Source organism: Diabrotica virgifera, chromosome 1 (genome assembly GCF_917563875.1).
Source record: "Diabrotica virgifera virgifera chromosome 1, PGI_DIABVI_V3a".
Classification (NCBI taxonomy): domain Eukaryota; kingdom Metazoa; phylum Arthropoda; class Insecta; order Coleoptera; family Chrysomelidae; genus Diabrotica; species Diabrotica virgifera.
This window is the reverse complement of record NC_065443.1, coordinates 107,954,173-107,975,846: the sequence shown is the minus strand read 5'-3', so window position 1 is coordinate 107,975,846 and position 21,674 is coordinate 107,954,173. Positions and strand designations below refer to the sequence as shown.

Genomic DNA, 21,674 nt, shown 5'->3' with positions numbered 1-21,674 from the left:
TGAAGCAGTTTCTCTTTTCGTTTCTGTTTGTTTTACATATCTTGCAATATACATATTCTCTTTTAATTTGTACGTAGATACGTCAGATTTGTAGATACGTCACAGTAGAAAATCGTGTAACATTGCTTTGTTTGGAAATACATAATGGCGTATCTTAACTTACGCCACTATTCGTTTATGTAATTCGTTTCGAGACATAATGGCGTAAGTCAAGATACGCCACTATGACTTTTCAAAAACCTAAAAATTCACAGTTACGTCACAGCATGAAATTGTAATATCACTGTAACAGGTAGAAATACAGATACGCCGATTAGACTTTTGGATAGAACTCGCTGAGAACATTATGGATGCACTAAAAACTCAAAAAGCCAATTTTGGCAGTTACGCCGTTATGTCTTTCAAGCGACGAAATGAGCTACCACACGATCATTATTCCCATTTAAAAAACATCGATTACGTCATCAAGCTCTGATGGATGACGTCACTAGTATGAAATATATGCGAAAAAATTGCAATATAAAAATAAAAATCGACCTGTTTCGGCATTTTTTTAAAATCGAATAACTACTGACAAATATCGAGGTTGGCTCTTTTTTTTGGCCCACCCTGTATTTATATATTGCTGTGTTCATGTACTATTAATGTAGAAGTTTGAATAAACGTTTCTTTCATTTGCAAACGATTACAACGATAGATATTGCAAAATATTTATGTAAAATGTTACTTTTCAGAAATATATATTTTTTTTTAGAAAAAATCGTTTTTTTCAAAAAGGGACGCTTAGCGGATTTAAATTTTGTCTTGTATTGTCTACTTATGAGTTGTAGAAGATATTCCAACAAAAAAAGTTGAAGATATAGTAAATTAGATAATAATAATAATAATAATATCGTATGGCATTTTTGCCGGGGAGATCCTTTCAGATAGTTCCGGCGCCATTTACATCTTTAACCCTGTTTTAAGTAACTAGTGCCGATGTACACTAGCCCAGGGGGACCGACGACGGCTTTACGTGTTCTCCGAGGCACGGTGAGACGGCTCGTGTCATTAGTGGAAATGAAAATGGTTTGTCTTTGGCAGGGCTCGAACCCACGTCTACTGGCGTATGAGGCCAGCGTGTATGCCGTTACTCCACGGCCGCTCACAGTAAATTAGATAATAACGTGTTTCAAGCTCACCGTGAGCGACTTTAAGTCGATGTTAAAAGATTAATTTAGTGCTCAAAGGGCAACATGATTCACTGCTCGATAAGAACGTGTGGTTCTTGCCAGTTCAATGGACACACACACCAACAAGAGTATTGGGACCGTGCAAGTTCGGCAAAGCGACCCCTATTTCTACGCTCTGTACTATTATTCGCACTTTTAATTATATTGGCCAATTATATTAGTCCTGGTTACTGGATAATTGTCAAGGCCATAGTCCAAAAAAATAATAAGAAGAAAAAATAAGATTCAGGTTATGTTATGAAAACATCAACAATTGTATGTAGTAAATAAAATTAGTTATTAAAATGCAGTACTGCAAGCAAAATACAATTAATTAAATTTACCTTTATATAATAATTCCATATCATATCAATATTGTGGAGCAATATATAATTTTTCTGCTTCATTGACAGAAGGTATGAAATATACGTCAATTTGACAATTTCAACTGACAATATGAATTATTTAAGATAGTTGCAATATTTCTCCGCGACTCGCGCAGGGTCGTTTCTCGTTTCCCTTTCCAAGTACTTGCACACCGCGAATAGGAGATGATAATCTATTTATCAGACAGAAGTGTTACCAATTTTTGGTTATGTATTTAAAAACAGTGTAGTTTATGAATTTAAATTATTAGTTAAGCTGAATGGATGTTAATAACTGTATTAAAGTGGAATTTAAATTATAATAAATTAGATTCTATTGTAAAGTCCAAAAGGCAACTCTCTGTTGCCAATATTTTACTAGTTCTTCTTAGATCTTCATTTCTCATATGCTCTATTAAGCTTACATTTATCATAAGTCTTTCAACAGCTCTTTGAGTTGTTCTAAGTCTATTGAGAGACTGGTTAGTACCTAAGTGTCATGGTCTCCGTTCCATAAGTCACGACAGGAAAGATACATGCATTAAAAACATTTCGTTTTAAATTGGATCTGGATTACTGGAATTCTGGATATTTTATAATAAAGATTAGTTTACCTACTGCTATTCAAGTCATTCTTATTCTTTTGGTTATTTCTGTTTGATTTCCTTTGCTATTTATTTACTATTTTTTTTTATTTTATGCTATTCTCATTATTACTTTTAAAATGTAAAAGATTTAAATATAAGTAGTTGATTTTTATTAACATTTTAGAGTGTATCAGGTAGTTAATTTGATGATAGCCATTTCATTCATACCAATGTATGCGTTACAATTCTATGTCGCTAACGATATTATCTGGCCAGCAGTCTTCATAAAATCTGCATATTTGAGAGAACATCCCGTAAAAGGAGAGCGTATTATTCGTTCTATTCTAGTATTGATAACATGTAAGTAAGAAAACATAATTGAATGAAAGAATAAATACAAGTAGGTTTCTATACACTGCGCGTCAGAGAAAACGGGCCATCCGCAACAATTAGGAAATTTTATATTTTTTTATATGGTTTTCCACATAATTTGTTTTATGTTGATTAGATGGAATGAATTATCATGCTCCAAAGGCATTTAGCAAGCCAGGGACCAGTAATCAGCGTTTCTACTGTTCGGAGAAGGTCAAGAAAACAGTATTTGACAGCTTGCAATTTGCAATCCAGCAATTGGGACCGTGCAAGTTCGGAAAAGCGACACCTGGTTTCATAGCTCGGCAACATTTTTCGCACTTTTAATTAAATTGGCCAATCAGATTGGTCCTGGTTACTGGACAACTGTCAAGGCCATAGCCCAAAAATTATAAGAAGAAAAAGTAATATTAAGGTTATGTTATTAAAAGGTAAATAATTGTATGTAGTAAATAAAATTAGTTATTAAAATGCACTACTACAAGCAAAATACAATTAATTAAATTTACTTTTATATAAAAATTGCATATCATATCAATATTGTGGAGCAACATATAGTTTTTCTTCTTCATTGAAAGTAGATATGAAATATACGTCAATTTGACAATTTCAATTGACAATGAATTATTTAAGAAAGTTGCAAGATTTCTCCGCTATTCGCGCACGATCGTTTCTCGTATCCCCTCCAAGTACTTGCACACGGCGAATAGGGCCATTACTTACTGCTGCTCACACGTCAATTGGAAAAAGTATTGTTTACGATTGAGTATACAATCTATTGGTAATAGTGTTCTGCTAATGCAAGATAATGCGATACCACACACGGCAAGGATGGTAACACAGTATCTTTAAAGCCGGACTCAAACGACTCGTGTACTTGGCGAATAATCGTCACTTGCGTATTACTCTGGGCTAATTAGCAAAATTCATGGAAAAGTTATTTACCAGCAATTTTATTGCTGGAATCGAGTTATAAGATCCTATATATTAATAATAAAGGTATGCAAAGTCCGCAGATAGTGTGCTACTTTTTTTATAAACAAAATGGCGCCCGAAAATCGTATTTTTTTCAATTATTGCTCTATAACTCCGAAGATTTTAACTTTACAACAAAAACACCCAAATAAAAATTCACCGCAATTAAATTCTGCATAAAGATATGTTTTTCACGATTTGCTCCGACGAAAATTTTCCTGGGAAAATGCGGGTTTTCCTAACAAAAACTATAATTTTCAAATAAAGTTTTAGGTAAGTAATTATTAATCAATAATTAAATATCTTAGTTACATCAAAGATTTCTTGGTATAGATTGTAATTCCAGAAGCCGGTGAAAATTAAACGAATATTTTAGCAACAATTCAATTGTTAATTAACAATTTACGATCGCAATAATAACCAAAATAATCATGATACATTGATCAAACTTATAAAGATTATAAAGATGAGATGCTTGTTTAATATTTTATCGACAAAATATAAATTTTTCTTTTTTTTTGCATAATCTTTAAATTTTGAAAAAAAAATAGTTATAATACGTTGGTCTAATTAGTAAAGTACAAAGAAAGGTTATTTACCAGCAATTTTATTGCTTTAATCGAATTATAAGATCCCATATATTATTAATATAGGTATGCAAAGTCCACAGATAGTGTGCTACTTTTTTTATAAACAAAATGGCGCCGACAAATCGTATTTTTTTCAATTATTGCTCTATAACTCCGAAGATTTTAACTTTACACCAAAAATACTCAAATAAAAATTCACCCCAATTTAATTCTACATAGAGGCATGTTTTTCCCGATTTGCTCCGACGAAAATTTTTCTCGGAAAATGTGGGTTTTCCCAACAAAATCCCGAATTTTCAAATCAATTTTTTGGGCCAGTAATTATTTATCAATAATTATATAGCTTGGTGAAATAAAAGCTTTCTTGGTATAGATTATAAATTCAGAAGCCGGTTAAAATGAAACGAATATTTTAGCAACAATTCAATTGTTAATTAACAATTTACAGTCGCAATAACAACCAAAATAATCATGAGACATTGATCAAACTTATAAAGATTATAAAGGTGTGATGCCTATTTAATATTTTGTCGACAAAATATAAATTTTTCATTTTTTTGCATAATCTTTAAATGTTTAAAAAAAATTGTTATAAACAAATTAACATTTCTTAGAAATTGTTTATTATATTCTAATTTTAAAAAATACTTAAAATGCGTATTTCATAGGTCTTGAAAATGAATGCTTTAAAAAAATTTTCCAACCATTTGCAAAAAAGTTAGGAAACAGCAAAATAAATATACGATATCTCTATTGTTTATAATTTGTTTTAATTGTTTCAAAGCTTAAAAGTGAGTCTATGGTACAATCTAATTACTCACAAAGAGTGTCAAAAATTAGTGCAATGGTTATATTTTAATCAAAGATTAAAAATACTTTTTTTTGTAACTTTAAGCGCGAAAGTAGACTTGATACAGAGCCGGAGATAAAATGTTCACTCGAAGCGACTGACACGCTTAAACTCGCGCGAGTTGTGTATGTGGGCGGGTAGCTACGGTACTGTATTATTCTACTTTCGCGCGTGTAAATTACAAAAAAATATATTTATAATCTTTAATTAAAATATAACCATTAAGCTGATAATCGATATTGTTTTATAAATAATTAGCTTGTACTTTAAACTCACTTCTACGCTTTGAAAGAATTAAAAAAAATTATTAACACCGTAGTAATCGTATGTTTATTTTGCTGTTTCATAACTTTTTTGCAAATGGTTGCAAAAAAGTTTTAAAGCATTCATTTTCAAGATATTTGAAATGCGCATTTTAGCTATTTCTTAAAATTATAATATAATAAAAACTTTCTGAGAAACGTTAATTTGTTTATAACTATTTTTTTTAAACATTTAAAGATTATGCAAAAAAATAAAAAATTTATATTTTGTCGACAAAATGTTAAATAGGCATCTCATCTTTATAAGATTTCAAAGTTTGATCAGTGTATAATAATTATTTTGGTTATTATTGCGACCGTAAATTATTAATTAACAATTGAATTGTTGCTAAAATATTCGTTTAATTTTCACCAGCTTCTGGAACTATAATCTAAACCAAGAAGTCTTTTAAGTCACCAAATTATTTAATTATTGGTAAATAATTACATATCTAAAACTTTATTTGAAAATTAAAGATTTTGTTGGGAAAACCCGCATTTTCCGAGGAAAATTTTCGTCGGAGCTGATCGGAAAAAACACGTCTCTATGCAGAATTTAATCACGGTGAATTTTTATTTGAGTATTTTTGTTGTAAAGTTAAAATCGTCGGAGTTCTAGAGCAATAATTGAAAAAAACACGATTTTCGAGCGCCATTTTGTTTATAAAAAAAGTAGCACACTATCTGAGGACTTTGCATACCTATATTATTAATATATAGGATCTTATAATTCGATTCCAGCAATAAAATTGCTGGTAAATAACTTTTCCCAAAAATGGCCTATTCTCCGATAATCAGCCCAGACTATATACTTGCCATGTCGTGTGAGTAGGTTACTCGTATGAGTATTTGTCACTCGTTGCCACTCGTTCGTCTTCCAACTGTTGTCGGATCCCGAGTCAAAGGGATCACGATTATTCGCACACTTGCAAAGTACATACTTGTCTATACTTGCAGAGGCGGTCAAACGAAATGTATAAATAATTGGCATTTACTGCGACTATTCTTTTAGACCAGTGCATTTAGCACTAAAAACACCGGATTAAATCGATTTTTAAATACACCACCCAGAGACTTGCTAGTTTTGCATTGTGTTCAGGATGATATCAGGAAAAAAGGCTACAATAGAAAAATGGGTGGAAATGCCTAATTAATAATTGATTTTTAAAGTTCTTAACATGCATTAAAAAGTGCATAAACATGTCAAAATAAGCATATTAAGGGCCAAGTTTTGTTACTCGCGTGGTTTTTGAGGTCGCTGAACATGACTACGCTATCATAACCTACCCTCGGAGCACCTGGTACCCAGGGTCACTGCTAGGGCACGTCATCTGGAGGTTCGAGGGCCAACGGCCCTAAATTGATGCAATCAGTTTACTTGGAGGTTTGTGGAGTCGCTGAATACGAATATGCCATCAGAACCGACCCCCGTAGCCCCTGGTGCCCAGTGTGACTGCTGTAACACGTCATCTTCTGGAGTTTCGAGGGATTTTGGTACTAAATTAATGCAAACGGATTATACGGGGTTTGGGTGCTGCTGAACACGAATACTCCATCAGAACCGACCCCCGGAGCACCTTGTACCCGTGGTCACTTCTAAGATACGCATCTTCTGGGGTTTTTAAGGTTTTCGGCACTGAATGCATGCAAATAGATTAAGTAGGCGGTTTTTGGGGTCGCTGAATAAGAATACGCCATCAGAACCGACCGCCTGGTACAGAATGCTAAGGCATGTTATTTTCAGGAGTTTGGAGGGTTTTTGGGCATCAGGTGCAACGGGGGGTCGGTTTTGATGGCGTATTTTTGCTCAGCTACCCCAAAAACTCCCGAGTAATGTTTGCATAAATTTAGTGCCGAATACCTGGAAACTTAGCCGAAACTTAGCAGTGAACCTGGACACCAGGTGCCCCGGTGGTCAGTTCTGATGGCGTATTCGTCCTCAGCGACCCAAAAACCCGCGAGTAACAAAATCTGGCCCTAATAAACTTATTTTGACATGTTTATGCACTTTTGGATGCATATTATGCACTTTAAAATGCAACTATGCATTTCCAGCCATTTTTCTATTGTTGACTTTTTTACTGGTGCCATCCTGAACACAATGAAAAACGGTGTAACCTTCTACGTGCTGTATTTAAATATCGATTTATTTTTTCCTAAATGTCCTGGTCTATTTATTAGTAATCACACCACTGATTCATTTGTCAAGGTCGTTAAGCCAAATGTTTACGCTCGCGTACTTGTAAATTGTACACGTCGTGTGAGTGCCCTGTTTGTCATTGCAATCGCAAACTCGCATACTTTCCAAGTAGGCGAATAATTCTGTACTTGCGAAGTACATGAGTCGTTTGAGGCCGGCTTAAGATACGGGTATTTCAAAAATGGACTGGCCTTCTCAAACTCCAGACCTTAATCCTATCGAGCACATATGGAGCCTTCACAAAATACATATAAGACGTCGTATATCAGAGTTTCGAAAAGCTTCTCATTTTTTCAAACCACTTTTCCCCCCAAAGGGACATCCAAAACGAGATCAGTTATATGCTAAATCGAAGGATGAATGTCATCCCTAATCAAGATGACAACATCATCATCATCATGGCTTATTCACTCCTGGCGGAGTGTTTGCCGCCCTTTTGGGCTCTCTGATTCATTTGTTGCGGAGAATCAGTCCGCTGTTGTCTTTTATTATTATAGCAGCGTGTGTGACTTGGCTTTGTCTACAACTTTTCTCCATTCTTTCCGGTCCTTACAACGCTCCTTCCAATTGTAGATTCTCAGCTTCTTTATGTCTCCTAAGACTTAATCTCTCCATCTTGTTTTGGGTCTTCCCTTTGGTCTCCCTGTTGTTGGTCTCCAGCCAGTTATTCTCTTTAGCGTAGAGTCTGGGTTAGCTCTTTCTGTGTGTCCCAGCCACCTGAGCCTCTGCGCCTTCTCGAACTTGATTATGTCTTCACCCTGGATGACTTCTTTAATTTATTCATTTGTTAATCTTCTAAATTCGCCTACACTTATCCTCACCGGTCCCATTATTCGTCGAATTATCTTTCTCTCTAAGATTTCTAATCTCATTTCATCTTTTTGTGTTAGGCACATCGTCTCTGCACCATAGGTGATCACTGGCCTGATTGCAGTCTTGTAAATTTTTAATTTGGTTGTCTTACTAATGTGTTTTTCTTTCAGGAATTTTTGGTAGTTCCAATAGGTTTTATTACCCAGTAGGATGCGTTCATTTATTTCATCCGTTCTATCATTTCTGCCATTCACCATCACTCCCAAATATTTGAAACGGTGTACTCTTTCAAATGTATATGCTCCAAGCTTAATTTCTTTCTCGATGTTCGTATTCTCTCTTGAACACTTGAGGTATTTCGTTTTGCTTTGGTTTATTACTAGCCCTCTCTTCTTTGCTTCTTTATCTAGTATTAATATTATATTCTGCATGGTTTTTAAATCTCTAGTAACCAGTGCAATATCGTCTGCATACGCTATCAGTTGGGCTGAAGATTCGATAATTGTTCCCCTAATTTTGGCTGCTCTTACTGCACCCTCTATGGCAATGTTAAATAATGTTGTTGATAGGGAGTCTCCCTGTCTGACACCTACCTCCATTTGTACTTCATCTGACGGGCCTTCCCTTGTTAAGATTCGTGCTTTGGATTCCTTCATCGTCATTTTCGCGAGACTTACTAGTTTTTCTTGAATGCCTAGTTGCTTCATATCATTAATTAGCTCCTCCCTTATTACACTGTCAAAGGCTTGATTGTAGTCAATAAACAGTATATGTAGATCTATTCCATGCTCGTAACTTTTTTCGACGATTTGCGTTACAATGTGTATTGCATCTATTGTTGACTTACCTTCTCTGAATCCATGTTGGTATTCACCTATTTTTGTTCTCGTTTCTTTTTCTATTCTTTGTCTGATCAAATTAGTTAATATTTTGTACATTGTATTTAATAGCGTGATTCCCCTGTAGTTAGTGCATTTCGTCTTGTCACCTTTTTTAGGGATTGGTGTTATCAGACCGCAATTCCAGTCGTTCGGCATGCGTTCTTCTTCCCATATTCGTTCTATCAGCTTGTGGATTCTGTGGGCTAGTTCCTCTCCCTCTTTCTTGAAGAACTCATTTATAATGTCGTCTGGTCCTGCTGCTTTCCTTGTCTTTAATCTGTTTATGGTCGCCAATGCTTCGTTGTATGAGGGAGGCTCTGATTCTTCTTCATTCCTATTTACTGTTTGTTCTTCATTTTCTGCATTTTCAGCATCGCCTTTCTTTTTGAACAATTCTCTATAGTGTGTTTCCCATTCCTTTTTTCCAATATTTGCCGGAATCTTTTTCTTATTATGTGCTTTTATGTGTTTATATAGTCTTGCATTATCGTTACTATTAGTTTCGAGTTCCAGCAGTAAGTCTTCAATCCATTTCTTCTTTTTAGTTCTGCAACATTTGTCTGACTCTTTCTTTTTCTCTTTATAGTGTAGGAGATCTTCTTGTTTCCCTGTGGCCAACCACCTGTGTCTTGCTTGGTCCTTGCCTTTACTAGCTTGCTCGCATTCTTCATCGTACCAATCTTTTCTTTAATTGTCGTTCATTAGTCCTATCGTCTCCTCTGCTGCTGTTAAAATACTATCTTTTATGTCTTCCCATGTTTCATCTATGTCCGATGGTTTTAGGACTAGTAGTTTTTCTTCCAACTTAGTGCAGAATTTTCTGTTTGCATTATCTGTGTTTAGTTTTGACCTATTCCACCTCTTTCTTTTCTTTCTGTCGTTTTTGTCTTTAAGTATCTTCAATTTCATGTCGCCTATCACCAAAATGTGATCCGAATCAGCATTGGCTCCCCTGTAGGACCTCACATTCTGTACAATTGTTCTCCATTTTTTTGAAATTAGGATGTGGTCTATTTGGTTTCCGTCTGTCGTTCCAGGTATTAGCCACGTTACTTTGTGCTCTTTTTTGTGCTTGAATTGGGTGCTAATAATAAAAGTATTGGTTGCTGCTGCTAGATTACATATTCTCCTGCCATTGTTGTTCGTATTTTGATGGATCGTTTCTTTTCCTGCGATTTCTCTGTTCGTGTCTTCTTTCCCTATCTTTGCGTTAAAGTCTCCTAATAGGATTAGTATGTCGTTCTTTGGTATTTCTTCGTACAATTCTTAAAGTTTCTCATAGAATTCATTCTTTTCTTCTTCGGGAGCATTCTCTGTAGGTGCATATATATTAACAAATGTTAAATTTGCTTGTTTATTTTTCATTCTTATATATGATATTCTTCCATCAACCGCTTTAAAGCTAAAATAATCTTGTCTCTTACGCTATTACTAACTAGAAAGGCGGTTCCATTGCGACCCTGTTTGCTTTCTCCTGCGTGGTACATTGTGTGGTTTCTTCTATTGATCATCCCTTCTCCTGCCCACCTTATTTCTTGTAGCGCTAGTATTTCCATCCTGTATTTTGTCATTTCTTTTGCCAACTCTTCCATTTTGCCTGGTCTTAGAAGTGTTTTGATGTTCCACGTTGCTATTCTTATTTTCCTGTTTTGGTCTTTTATTTTATTTTTTTTTTGTTTTGTTTTTGCGTCTTTTCTTACAAAATATTTTCATGTCCGTATTCATTGCCAACTCCGTTATACTGTCGCCGTCTTTTGTTATATGTTTTGTTAGTTTTTTGACGTCATTTTTATCAATTTTCCGCGTGGATCTATATCATCAAATAGGGGGGATCTGTCGTTTATTGTCCTAGCGTTACTCTTCTTATCTTCAGGTTTCCTCCAGTAATTTACATCCATGCCTTCTAGTTGCTCCAGTGAGAACATTTCACCATTTATCCATAATTTGTTGTATTTTGGTGCGGCTGTGTGTCCTTCCTGGCGTACCATTTTCATGTGCTGGAGAAGATGCTTCCTTTCTTGTAGTATTTTTTTCGAGAAGTCCTCATTGATATATATTTTAGTTCCTCTTAGGTTTTTAGCAGCCTTCAGAATTTCCATTCTCGTAGATTCCTTTTAGATGGGTCTGGGTACATTTTGGGGATCACCTTGTCTACCTATTCTTCTCATCTCTACCAGTTCTTCATCTAGGTTTGTTTGTACGTCGATTTTTCCATTATCCCCTTTATCTTATTTATCATCTCTTGTTCGCTTTCTGTTTGGTTTTCTTCGACCCCCTGTATTATTATGTTTTTTCTTCTGGCTTGTCTTTCCAGTAATTCGATTCTAACTTCTTGTTCCGTGATTTTAGTTCTCATTGCTTGGTTATCTGCTTTCAACTGCTCGTTTTCTTTATTTAATTTATCCAGGTCTACTTGCATTTTATCTATTTTGCTTTCGATTCTTACATTTCTTTCATCCATTCTCTCTAATTTTTCTAATATCTGCTCCATTGTACCGCGGTAAGGGGGTCAGCCCAATCGACTTGGCGGAGCGTCAACCCTTCTCAGCACTTTGGAGTTTTACTCAGATATATATTTTCGTATTAATGTTTCGGCTTTATTGCAGAAATTTTTCAATAGCCGGCAACGTCGCTTTTATTTTCAACGGAACTTCACCTCTTATCGGAATGTTTTTGTCTGTTGTTTATTAATTGTTTGAGAGGTTATTATGCTTTTTGCAATGCTTACTCACTAGTTTCTGCTGAATTTTGACGAACTATTTTTATCGGGAGCACTATCGTCGGTCTAATTTCACTATAGTTTGTTTGTATTAGTTTATTTTTCACTTTGTTACACTACATTTTTATATTTTAATACGGAACGTATTTTGACAGTATCGTTCAAGTTCAAGCCTCGATGCCAAGTCCAAGATGACAACATAGATTATTGAAACTAGTCATACTTGCCTCTTCTTGACTCTATAATTTAATTATTGTTGTAACTGTAACTGTAATGATACTTCAAAATTATCAATATTTATTATTTTCTCAAATTTTTCCTTATTTTACTGGAGTTACGTGTTATAAGAGTAACTGGGAATCCACCATCTAAAAATTGGGACATTTTTGATGTCTAGAAATTTTCTAAACCTCTTGTCCGATATGAATGTTTTTTTTTAACATGTTATTCTTGTCGTAGGCTTGATGGCCACACCTTTCGGGCGCTCAGCCGTCGAGGAGAACAAAATTTATTTTGCCAATTCGGCGGCTGAGTGACCGAGCACACACGATCCGGACAGTGAGACAACGATTTAGATCGGTGCCTTGATGGCCCGAACATACTTTTTTAGGACACTAGTCCAAAGTCAAGTAATAAATTAACTAAATCATTAATAGGGAGAAAGCTCTTCTAGCTACCCCTAAAATCAGGTGGCTTAACCTCATTAAGTAATACAGAAGATGTCCCATTACCCAGGGCATCCAAAGTAACGTTAAGTAGAACGCCTCCACATTCGGTATGTCCTTCGATGGGGAGGGGTGGTCAGATAGGTACCACTCCATTACGGAGTGTGACCGGTTTGATCTTCGGAAATGTGGGTCCCACTTTTCCATTGGAACACACATGTCCCCCGGGGCTGGGGTTGTACGATTATGTGTATTGTGTATGTGTGTTAATATCATTCCAAATCTCAAGAGCTACTGTTTCTACCTCTTGTAAGGTTCTAGGAGGTGGAAAACGCTGTCGTAGTCTTCTGCCAATTACAGTCCGTCTAATTTACTTACCGTTGCACGCCATTATTTACGTTAGAGATCTAAGTTGACATTGTTGCCCAATTACAAAAAATTCTTGAATTCATTTTAAATCAAATACATCACACAATTTAAAATACAGCAAAACCAATTAATATTCAATGTAAATAAATAAAAACTTTAGAAATAGAAAACAAGAATTAAGTTATAATCTTAAGTTAAAGTACATAATAAAAACAGTTATAATGAAACAAATACTTCTAGTAAAGAATATAAACAAATATGAAGTGTCATGACCGCAACTGTCAAATAAATGTTACCAATTCATGCCAAAATATCACCTTCGTTTGATTATAGTTACAGTGTATTCCGAACAAACGTGCTTCATAAAAACGCTTTATATTCCATTTATACAAATTAAATGAAACATATTATTTATGCTGTCGGGAAATAAATAGTAGGAAATATAGCCTCTTCATTTTACTATTAAGTAAATTTTTTGCAAAACGTATAGGAAGGGCTACGTTTCGCAAAAACCACAAATTACCCCCTTTAAATGGATGAAAAGGGGGTTCCGGGGCGAAATTTTTTAATAAAAAATTAGTCTTATAACAAGCATCTCTTGATATACCAGAAAAAAAAATAAAACCGGACTTGTGTCCATTTTGCGAGGTTCAACCTCTGTTTCCTACATTAACAGCGGTATTGTTAAATAATAGGTAAGGCTATAACATATTGAAAAAATCACTTAAATCGGACAACAGGTTTAGGAAATTCGAGACTTCAAAAATGACCCATTTTTAAGGTTGTGCGTAATTTCTTGGAGAAGTGTAAATAAGAAAAAGATAAAAAGATAAAATTTTTTTTAAATGTTTTATCTTTTTCTCGTTTTCTCGCGTTTTCTCTGACGCTCGGTGTATATACTTACATAATTTTTAAAATAATAATAATTTATATGATTATTAATTTTTTATTTTTTAGTTGCATTTGCAGAAGTAATTCCATTTCTAAGCCTGTTTATATCAATAGTTGGATCGGTGAGCGGAACAGCGATGAGTATGATATTTCCCGTCATCTTAGAAATAGCTTCAAAGAAAACTTCTGAGGAACTCACAACGTTTATCATCGTTAAAGACGTGTTCATCATAATATTGTCTATAATCGGAATGACGACCGGTGCCTTTGTTGGGATTTGGGATCTAACCTACGCTTTTCGAGAACATTACGGTGTATAATAAAAATATCTCTCTTATATCAATAAATATTAAACATAACAAATAAGTGTAAAATTTACTTTCGATACACTATAGATAGGGTATTTAGAACAAAAAATACCGGAATAAATCGATTTTAAATACAGCATTTATCGACTTTTTGCATTGTGTTCGGGATAACGTCAGGGAAAAAGTAGGTTAATTCAACCAAATTGTGTTTTGACTAGGAAAACATGAAATTATTGTGAAAAGCAATAGTTTTAAGTACCTAGGATCGGTGTTACAGAGTAATCGAGAAATAGATGGAGATGCATGCAGTAGAATTAGGGTTGGATGGATGAAGTGGAAAGAAGCGAGTGGTGTGTTGTGTGACAGAAAAATTCCAATGAAGCTGAAGGGAAAATTCTATAAAACGGCCATAAGACCGGCTATGATGTACGGAACTGAATGTTGGGCAGTGAAAAAGAAAGAGGAACAACGAATGCATGTGGCGGAAATGCGAATGCTTAGATGGATGAGTGGAGTGACAAAGAAGGATAAAATTAGAAATGAGTATAATAGGGGAAGTCTAGGTGTCGCACCAATTGATGAAAAAATGAGAGAGCATAGGTTAAGATGGTTTGGTCATGTTCAACGTCGAGACGTTAATCACCCAATACGAAGAATAGCTGAAGTGCAGATTCCTGGAAGGAGTGGGAGAACCAAAGAAGACCTGGGGGGAGACAATAAGGCAGGACATGTTGGTAAAGAGGATTAACATTGATATGACCCAAGATAGAATTGTGTGGAGAAATGCAATTAGGGAAGCCGACCCCGCATAGGGATAAGGCAAAGAGAATGATGATGATGTGTTTTGGCTAGGAAAGTTTTGGGGTAGTTCTGATTTCTTTCGTTATGTAGGTATTGTGGTCTGCTGAATCCGAATATGAGATTTGCGGACAAAATTTCGTGACGGAACATTGAGTACATCGCAAAAAAGCGAAAAATTTCTTCTATTTCCGGCCTTTTTGCTTAAATCTCGAAAACTATTAACTTTTAGTAAATGGTCTGTTAACAGAAATTAAAGTACTTAAAAGTCTCTAAAAATATCACTATTAACTTTTTTTTTCAGACAAACCGTTCGGTCTAAAGTGCAAGTTGAAAATTGACAATTTTTAACGGTCTCCGCAAAACCCACTTTTTACATTCCAAAACTTTATTTTTTATTAGAATGCTGTCATTTGATAAATTTACATCCTCCATCCTGTGGAAGATGCTGATATTCTAATTATTACGACAGCTCTTGAGATGACACCGTCAAGTGGACATGTGACAGTGGTGGGGGAAGATATCTGCCTTCTGGTCATTTTGAATGGCCTGTGTAGTCCTAACACAAAAAATATATTTTTTCTGAAACCAGGAAAAGGATATGTTTCGCAAAGCTTCTACAACCCTCATTTGGCTGCTGAAAAAATCCTAATGAACCATATCTTATTCCTACAATGTAGGATCGCATGTCATGCGATGAGTGGTTGTGATACTACTTCCGCATTGTTTAATCAGGGGAAACTGAAATTCCTTAAAGTCCTGCAGAAGAACGCAGACTTGCACTTAACCATGGAGGCTTTTAAAGACCCTAATGAAAGACCCAGACCAAGGAAAAGATGGTGCGATAATTTAAACAATTTACGAGGATAATATTGAAAAAGGAACAGGATTTAAAGCCTACATACAAGAAGGAAGAAGAAGATATTTTTTTCGCTGTGTGAATTTAATTTGACAAAATAAAATGAGAAGAATAAATTTGAGAAATAAAATATTAAAACGATGATTAATATAGTTTATCTTTCGATAAGGGCTTCCTTTTTCCAGTAACTCTCGAATTCCTTTTCCTCAATTCGTTTTTCAACGCACAAACAGTCCAATATTCGTATTTTTCTGCCATAATTTATTATTTGTTAAATCGTACACAAAAACACCATATACAAACTTCACGAATTGTCGAAACGTTGACCCTAACTACACTAGCGCCTCCAAGCGGGATCAACGGCGTACGTAGCTGCCATTCAGTCATGACTTCTTAAAATTTGGAAAAATTTAGATACCTAATTAATATTTTATTCTGAAAAATGAAAACATCTCGAAAACTAATAAATTTAGACATAGGAAATGTTATATAAAAATTAAAGTACGGTAATGATACTTTTCGATAGTGATATAAAATACAGGGTGTTCCATTTAAAATTACTGAGACAATAATGTACTTGCGTCTTGACTCACCCTGTTTTCGATATAAAGAAAATTAGCAATATCAATCATTTCTGAAAATTTTGACAATAAATAAAAACATATGGCATCAATAATCCATTGCTGTTTTGTTTATTTTTATTTATACAGTGAGTTGAACTTGTTACGATTTTCATATAAAATTGGTTATAACTTTGTAAATACCCTGTATAACATAACAAACCATTATATTTTTGTGATGGAGAAGTTAAGAAGATTTTGAATATATAATGAAATCCAGGGTGTTCCATTTAAAAAAAACATATGTTTGGTCTGCTACTATGTCATCGAACACCCTGTAATATTCTAACTAATTTTGTAATGTGAAGCTTAAAGTTGGCTACAATTTTTGTTATTAACTTTTATTGCTATCTATTACTATAGCAGATCTACTGAGATTTATCACACTAATCAATCACCCTGCAGATAGTTTTTTCTGCATTTTTTCCGATTAAAGCGCCATCTATAAACAATTATTTATTTATTTATTTATTGTTAATAAACGGGGCAAGCCCATTGACAAAAAATATACAATTAAGCAACATTTATAAAAATTACAAACAAATACTAAATAAAATACAAAATCATAAAATAAATATGTATATAGAATTACAATTAAATTTAACGCTTCAGAGATTGTTTAAAGGCACTTAAGGACAAGTTAAAAAAATCTGTCTCATGAGGCAACCGATTAGCATGAGCAAGAAGACTGGCCAGACCTATATTCACAGAATAATTAGTTCGACGAAAAGGAATATGAAATAGTGTATTCTCGCGAAGGGCACGGGCAATGTATAATTCCGTTAACCAATTTAAAAATGAAGATGAGATCGAAATTAACTCGTCTAGTAGACAGAGGATCAAGTTCTAAGTATCTCATCATATCAGAATATGAATAAGGTCTGTGTAATTTAAAGGCACAGTGCATAAAGAACCGTCTTTGCACTCTCTCCAACTTTTGAACAGAGGATTGGACAAAGTTATAGTAAATGTTATCAATGTGTTTAATCACGGAAGTACCTATTCTTCTGTCACTTGTGCCGCACTGAAAAAAGGCTAGATGAATATAACGAATGTGACTGCATATTGTAGAGTCCATTTCGTCTTCTTTATTCGTCGTCTCCTTACCTTATAAATTGTAAAAGGCAGAGATTAAGGATGTTACCAGAAAGTGGTTCTAAGAGAATTTTCAGATTTATTGTTTAGATCTGAGACTTCTTATTTCTCTATAGTAGATGTCGCTACCGCTAGAGCGTCCGATATGCAGAATTATTTTTAGAATTCTGCTTAAATAGGCTGCTTGGTTTCGTTTCGATTCAGAGGTTTTCATGTGGCCCCATTGAAGACGTCTGGAGAGACAGAAACGTATGTATGGGGATCGTGCATCACCTCTGAACCGAAATGAAACATAAGCTGTTTTTTAATTTTTAATTTTAATTAATAATAATAATTATATTTGATTTTATATAACATAATCGATTCGTTATCATAAATATTGTCTTAGGAAAGTGTGTAAAATCTAAATATAAATAATATAATTAACTTATATTTTTATGAAGCTTATCAAACTTTCTGGTTAAACTATTACTTCATGACGTAAAGCTATTTCTGCTGTTATTTTAACTTGATTCATTTGCCATAATTTCTAGAAAGTGATAAAATAAATCGGCAAAATATTTACATAAACAATTATGATGATGCATTTCAATAACAGTCTACAGTCCGTCCAATATACTTACCGTTGCACGTCATCCGCGTCATAGCCCGTGACGTCACATGATACCAACACGAAATATTTAGGCGGTAGGTGTGATCTTTTTAGAATCATTTTACCGAGTACACGGGAATTACAGCCACTAGACATATTTTATTATACACGCGTAGAAATAATATTAATGTACATTTAAAGAAACATGCAGTCGGAAAAATGAAAGAATACCCATAAAAGATCACATAAATCACTTATTTTGTATTTGCTGTCTTTTTCTATAAATAACAAACGTTTGTTATAGAAAAAGACAGCAGATACAAAATAAGTGATTGATGTGATCGTTCATGGGTATTCTTTCATTTTTCTGGCTGTACCCTAACTTGTTTCATTTAATTTGTATAAGTGGAATATAAAGCGTTTTTATAAAGCACACTTTTTCGGATTACAGTCTAACTGGATTCGAACAAAGGTGACATTCTGGTATAAATTAATAACATTTATCTGACGGTTGCGGTAATGACACTTCATATTTATAGAGCATATATATTTGTTTTTATTCTTTACTATAAGTATTTATATTTACTGTTTTTATTATTTACTTTAACGTAAGATTATAACTTAATTCTTATTTTATATTTCTGTTTTTATTTATTTACATTAAATATTAATTTGTTGTGTTGTATAATCCACTTCGCAATAATTATGTGATATATGTACTTGATTTAAAATGATTTCAAGAATTTTTTGTAATTGTGCAACAATAACAACTTAGATCTCTGACGTAGATAATGACGTGCAACGGTAAGTATATTAGACGAACTGTATAACATTACGTCAAATTAAACACAGAGTCAGTTAATATTTTTAAATGGCTTACCTTTCACATAGTTGTCCCAATAAATCCATGGCTAACTCGTAATCCCGGACAGCGAGAGCCGAATTGATTATGGAATGCATAACTCTGACTTCTCTGCCCATCCAAAGTCGTAAAGAATCACTCCTATCCGTTTCAGATAACTCCATGGGATTTCCATCTTCACATTGTCCGCGTTTGAGGTTGGAGAGAATTTGTCGAATCGTTGCGAGCAGGTTGAACAGTCTCGTTATGGACTCTTTAGGTTTTCCACAATGCGTAGGGAGTTCGGCGAGTAATAGACGGAATGAAAATGATGCCATTGATCCCGGTCGTCCACCATACATATCTGGATAAAACTGTTAAAGGAAACATTGTTAAAAACAAAATTTAATGAAATAAAATTTGAAAGACAAACTATTACAAATACATGACGCCCTTTTTCTTCTTTCTTAGTACATACCACATGAATATGCTTTTTCTCATGACGATCTTTCAGTGCGTCACAGTTTTTCGATTTCTTTCTAACGCATTAAATTGTATGTGACAAAAACGCACGTCGGTGATTACATTTCGTCGGTGACATTTATAACATTTATTCTAGTTGTCAATAGATGGCGCTATAATCGAAAAAATATTTACTAATTATACAGGGTGTTTCATTAATAATTGTCCATATAGTAACTGGAGAAACCTTAGCACAAAATACGAAGATTTAACCTAAAACACTTAAATAAAATGTGGTTCCTTACTGAGTTACAGGGTGTTTTATCTAAAAATTTAAAAACTATTTTTGCTCAGCATTTTAAAACTATTCGACATATCATTTTCATACTTGGCAGAAAGTGCGACTACTATACACCCTACTAAATTATGATACACAAATGTTTCTAACTACTACCAGAGGCGTACGACAGGGGATTGAGAATGGTTGACCCTTGTCAAATTCTACGCCACTGGAGGAATTACTATTTTAGTGCCATTTTTAGATTGTCCAATACTTTCTACGTAAATAATATACTCTTCATTGGTAACGATAAAGTCATTAGTTTTCGAGATATTTGAAGTTAAATATGAAACGGCACAGTTATTTTGATTAATTTATGATATAATTCATATGATTAAAATTTAAAAATTATTTGTAGCCAGTACTTTAGAACTGTTTGGCGTATCCGTATCATACTTGGCAGAATGTGTAGGTACTGTACATCCTACTAAATTAAGATAAATAAACATTTCTAGCTACTACCAGAGGCGTACGACAAGGGATAGTGGCTGGTTGACCCTTCCCAAATTCTACGCCACTGACGAAATTGCTATTTTAGTGTAATTTTTTGATTTTCCAACACTTTTACGTAAATAATATACTCTACATTCGTAACGATAAAATGATTAGTTTTCGAGATATTTGAAATTAAAAATGAAGCGACACACTACATTAATCAAAATAACCGTGTCGTTTCATTTTTAACTTCAAAGATCTCGAAAACTAATGACTTTATCGTTACGAATGAAGAGGATATTATTTTCATAGAAAATATTGGAGAATCCAAAAATTAAACTAAAATAGCAATTCCGCCAGTGGCGTAGAATTTAGAAAGGGTCAACCATTCACTTTCCCCCGTCGTACGCCTCTGGTAACAGCCAGAAACGTTTTTTAACATAATTTAGTAGTTTGTACAGTACCTATAGTTCCGGCCAAGTATGAAAAGGATACGTCGAATAGTTTTAAGAAACAAATCAGTCGATTGCGAAACAAATTTTCTGAAACTGTTCGTCCATGTCCCCGAAAAATACATCGCAATCTCAATTACGGGACTGTAGACGAGCCTCTTTTAGACTCAGAACAAAATTTTAAAGTTAACTTTAGGTGAAAGATTTGAAATGTTGAGCAAACATAATTATAATTTTTCTTTCCTGGAAAATGTATCGAGTTGGAGAAACTCGGAAGAAAACTTGAAAACAACGCAATGCTTAAATTGAAAAAAAAAAACTAGCGCATGAAATGAGAATGAATTAAAATTTCTTACCAATATTTTTTATAAATAAAGACATAACCCCACTCGATATTATCAGTTATATGTATATTCTTATAATTTACTCTGTGTTTTCCCAAATTTTCTAGGTGTCTAAGGATATATTTAACAGTTCCAGTAACAGTAGCTGAAGATCATCATCATCATCAGGGCTTTTAATTCCTAAGCTGAAGATAAAAGGTCTTTTTCTAAACTTAAATTGATCAAAACAAATCTTTAATACTTAAGTATAGAAAAGCAGGTAAAAATAGATACCACCGAAGTAATAAAAACTTTTGCCAAATTAAAAGCTAGAAAAATTGACTTTGATATGTGTTATAAAATTGATCTTATTTGAAAAAAATTGACTTTGATATGTGTTATAAAATTGATCTTGTTTGAATACTGAAACCACGTTTTTTTTAATATATCTAGTTTAATTAGTTTTAATTTTACCGTACCTATAACGTATATAATCTTCTGACCAAAGGGGGCGCAAAGACGAGTATTGCACCCCGGCGCCGTGTGTGCTTAAGACGGCCCTGCCTATAGCAGCAAGAAAGATCATGTTGAATCTTTTATCAAATGTAATTCATTGTGTCTGATTGTGTCGTAAGCATAGATGCATTAGGTAGGTACATGGTTTTTGAAAACATTACTATATTAGCTACTTTTGAAGCATTGGAAATGTAGATTCATAGACGGATGCTGAAGATACCTTTGACAGTAAGAAAAACTAAT

At 34.1% G+C, this 21,674-nt stretch overlaps 2 protein-coding genes across 3 annotated transcripts in view; one reads left to right on the top strand and one right to left on the bottom strand.

Annotated features, from left to right (window-relative positions):
• The window catches only part of LOC114335511 (proton-coupled amino acid transporter 4-like), a 41,200-nt gene extending 27,044 nt beyond the window's left edge, over positions 1-14,156 (top strand). For both annotated transcript variants that reach the window (XM_028285759.2, XM_028285761.2), the window contains exons 6-7: positions 2,348-2,523; positions 13,857-14,156. In XM_028285759.2, the coding sequence (XP_028141560.2) occupies positions 2,348-2,523; positions 13,857-14,110 (430 nt within the window). In that variant the 3' untranslated portion in view covers positions 14,111-14,156. The remainder of the gene's footprint in view (positions 1-2,347; positions 2,524-13,856) is intronic.
• Positions 1-21,674, bottom strand: part of LOC114335510 (trafficking protein particle complex subunit 12) — an 81,574-nt gene that overhangs the window by 47,060 nt on the left and 12,840 nt on the right. The window contains exon 3 of the mRNA XM_028285757.2: positions 18,943-19,277. Within this exon, the coding sequence (XP_028141558.2) occupies positions 18,943-19,277 (335 nt within the window). The remainder of the gene's footprint in view (positions 1-18,942; positions 19,278-21,674) is intronic.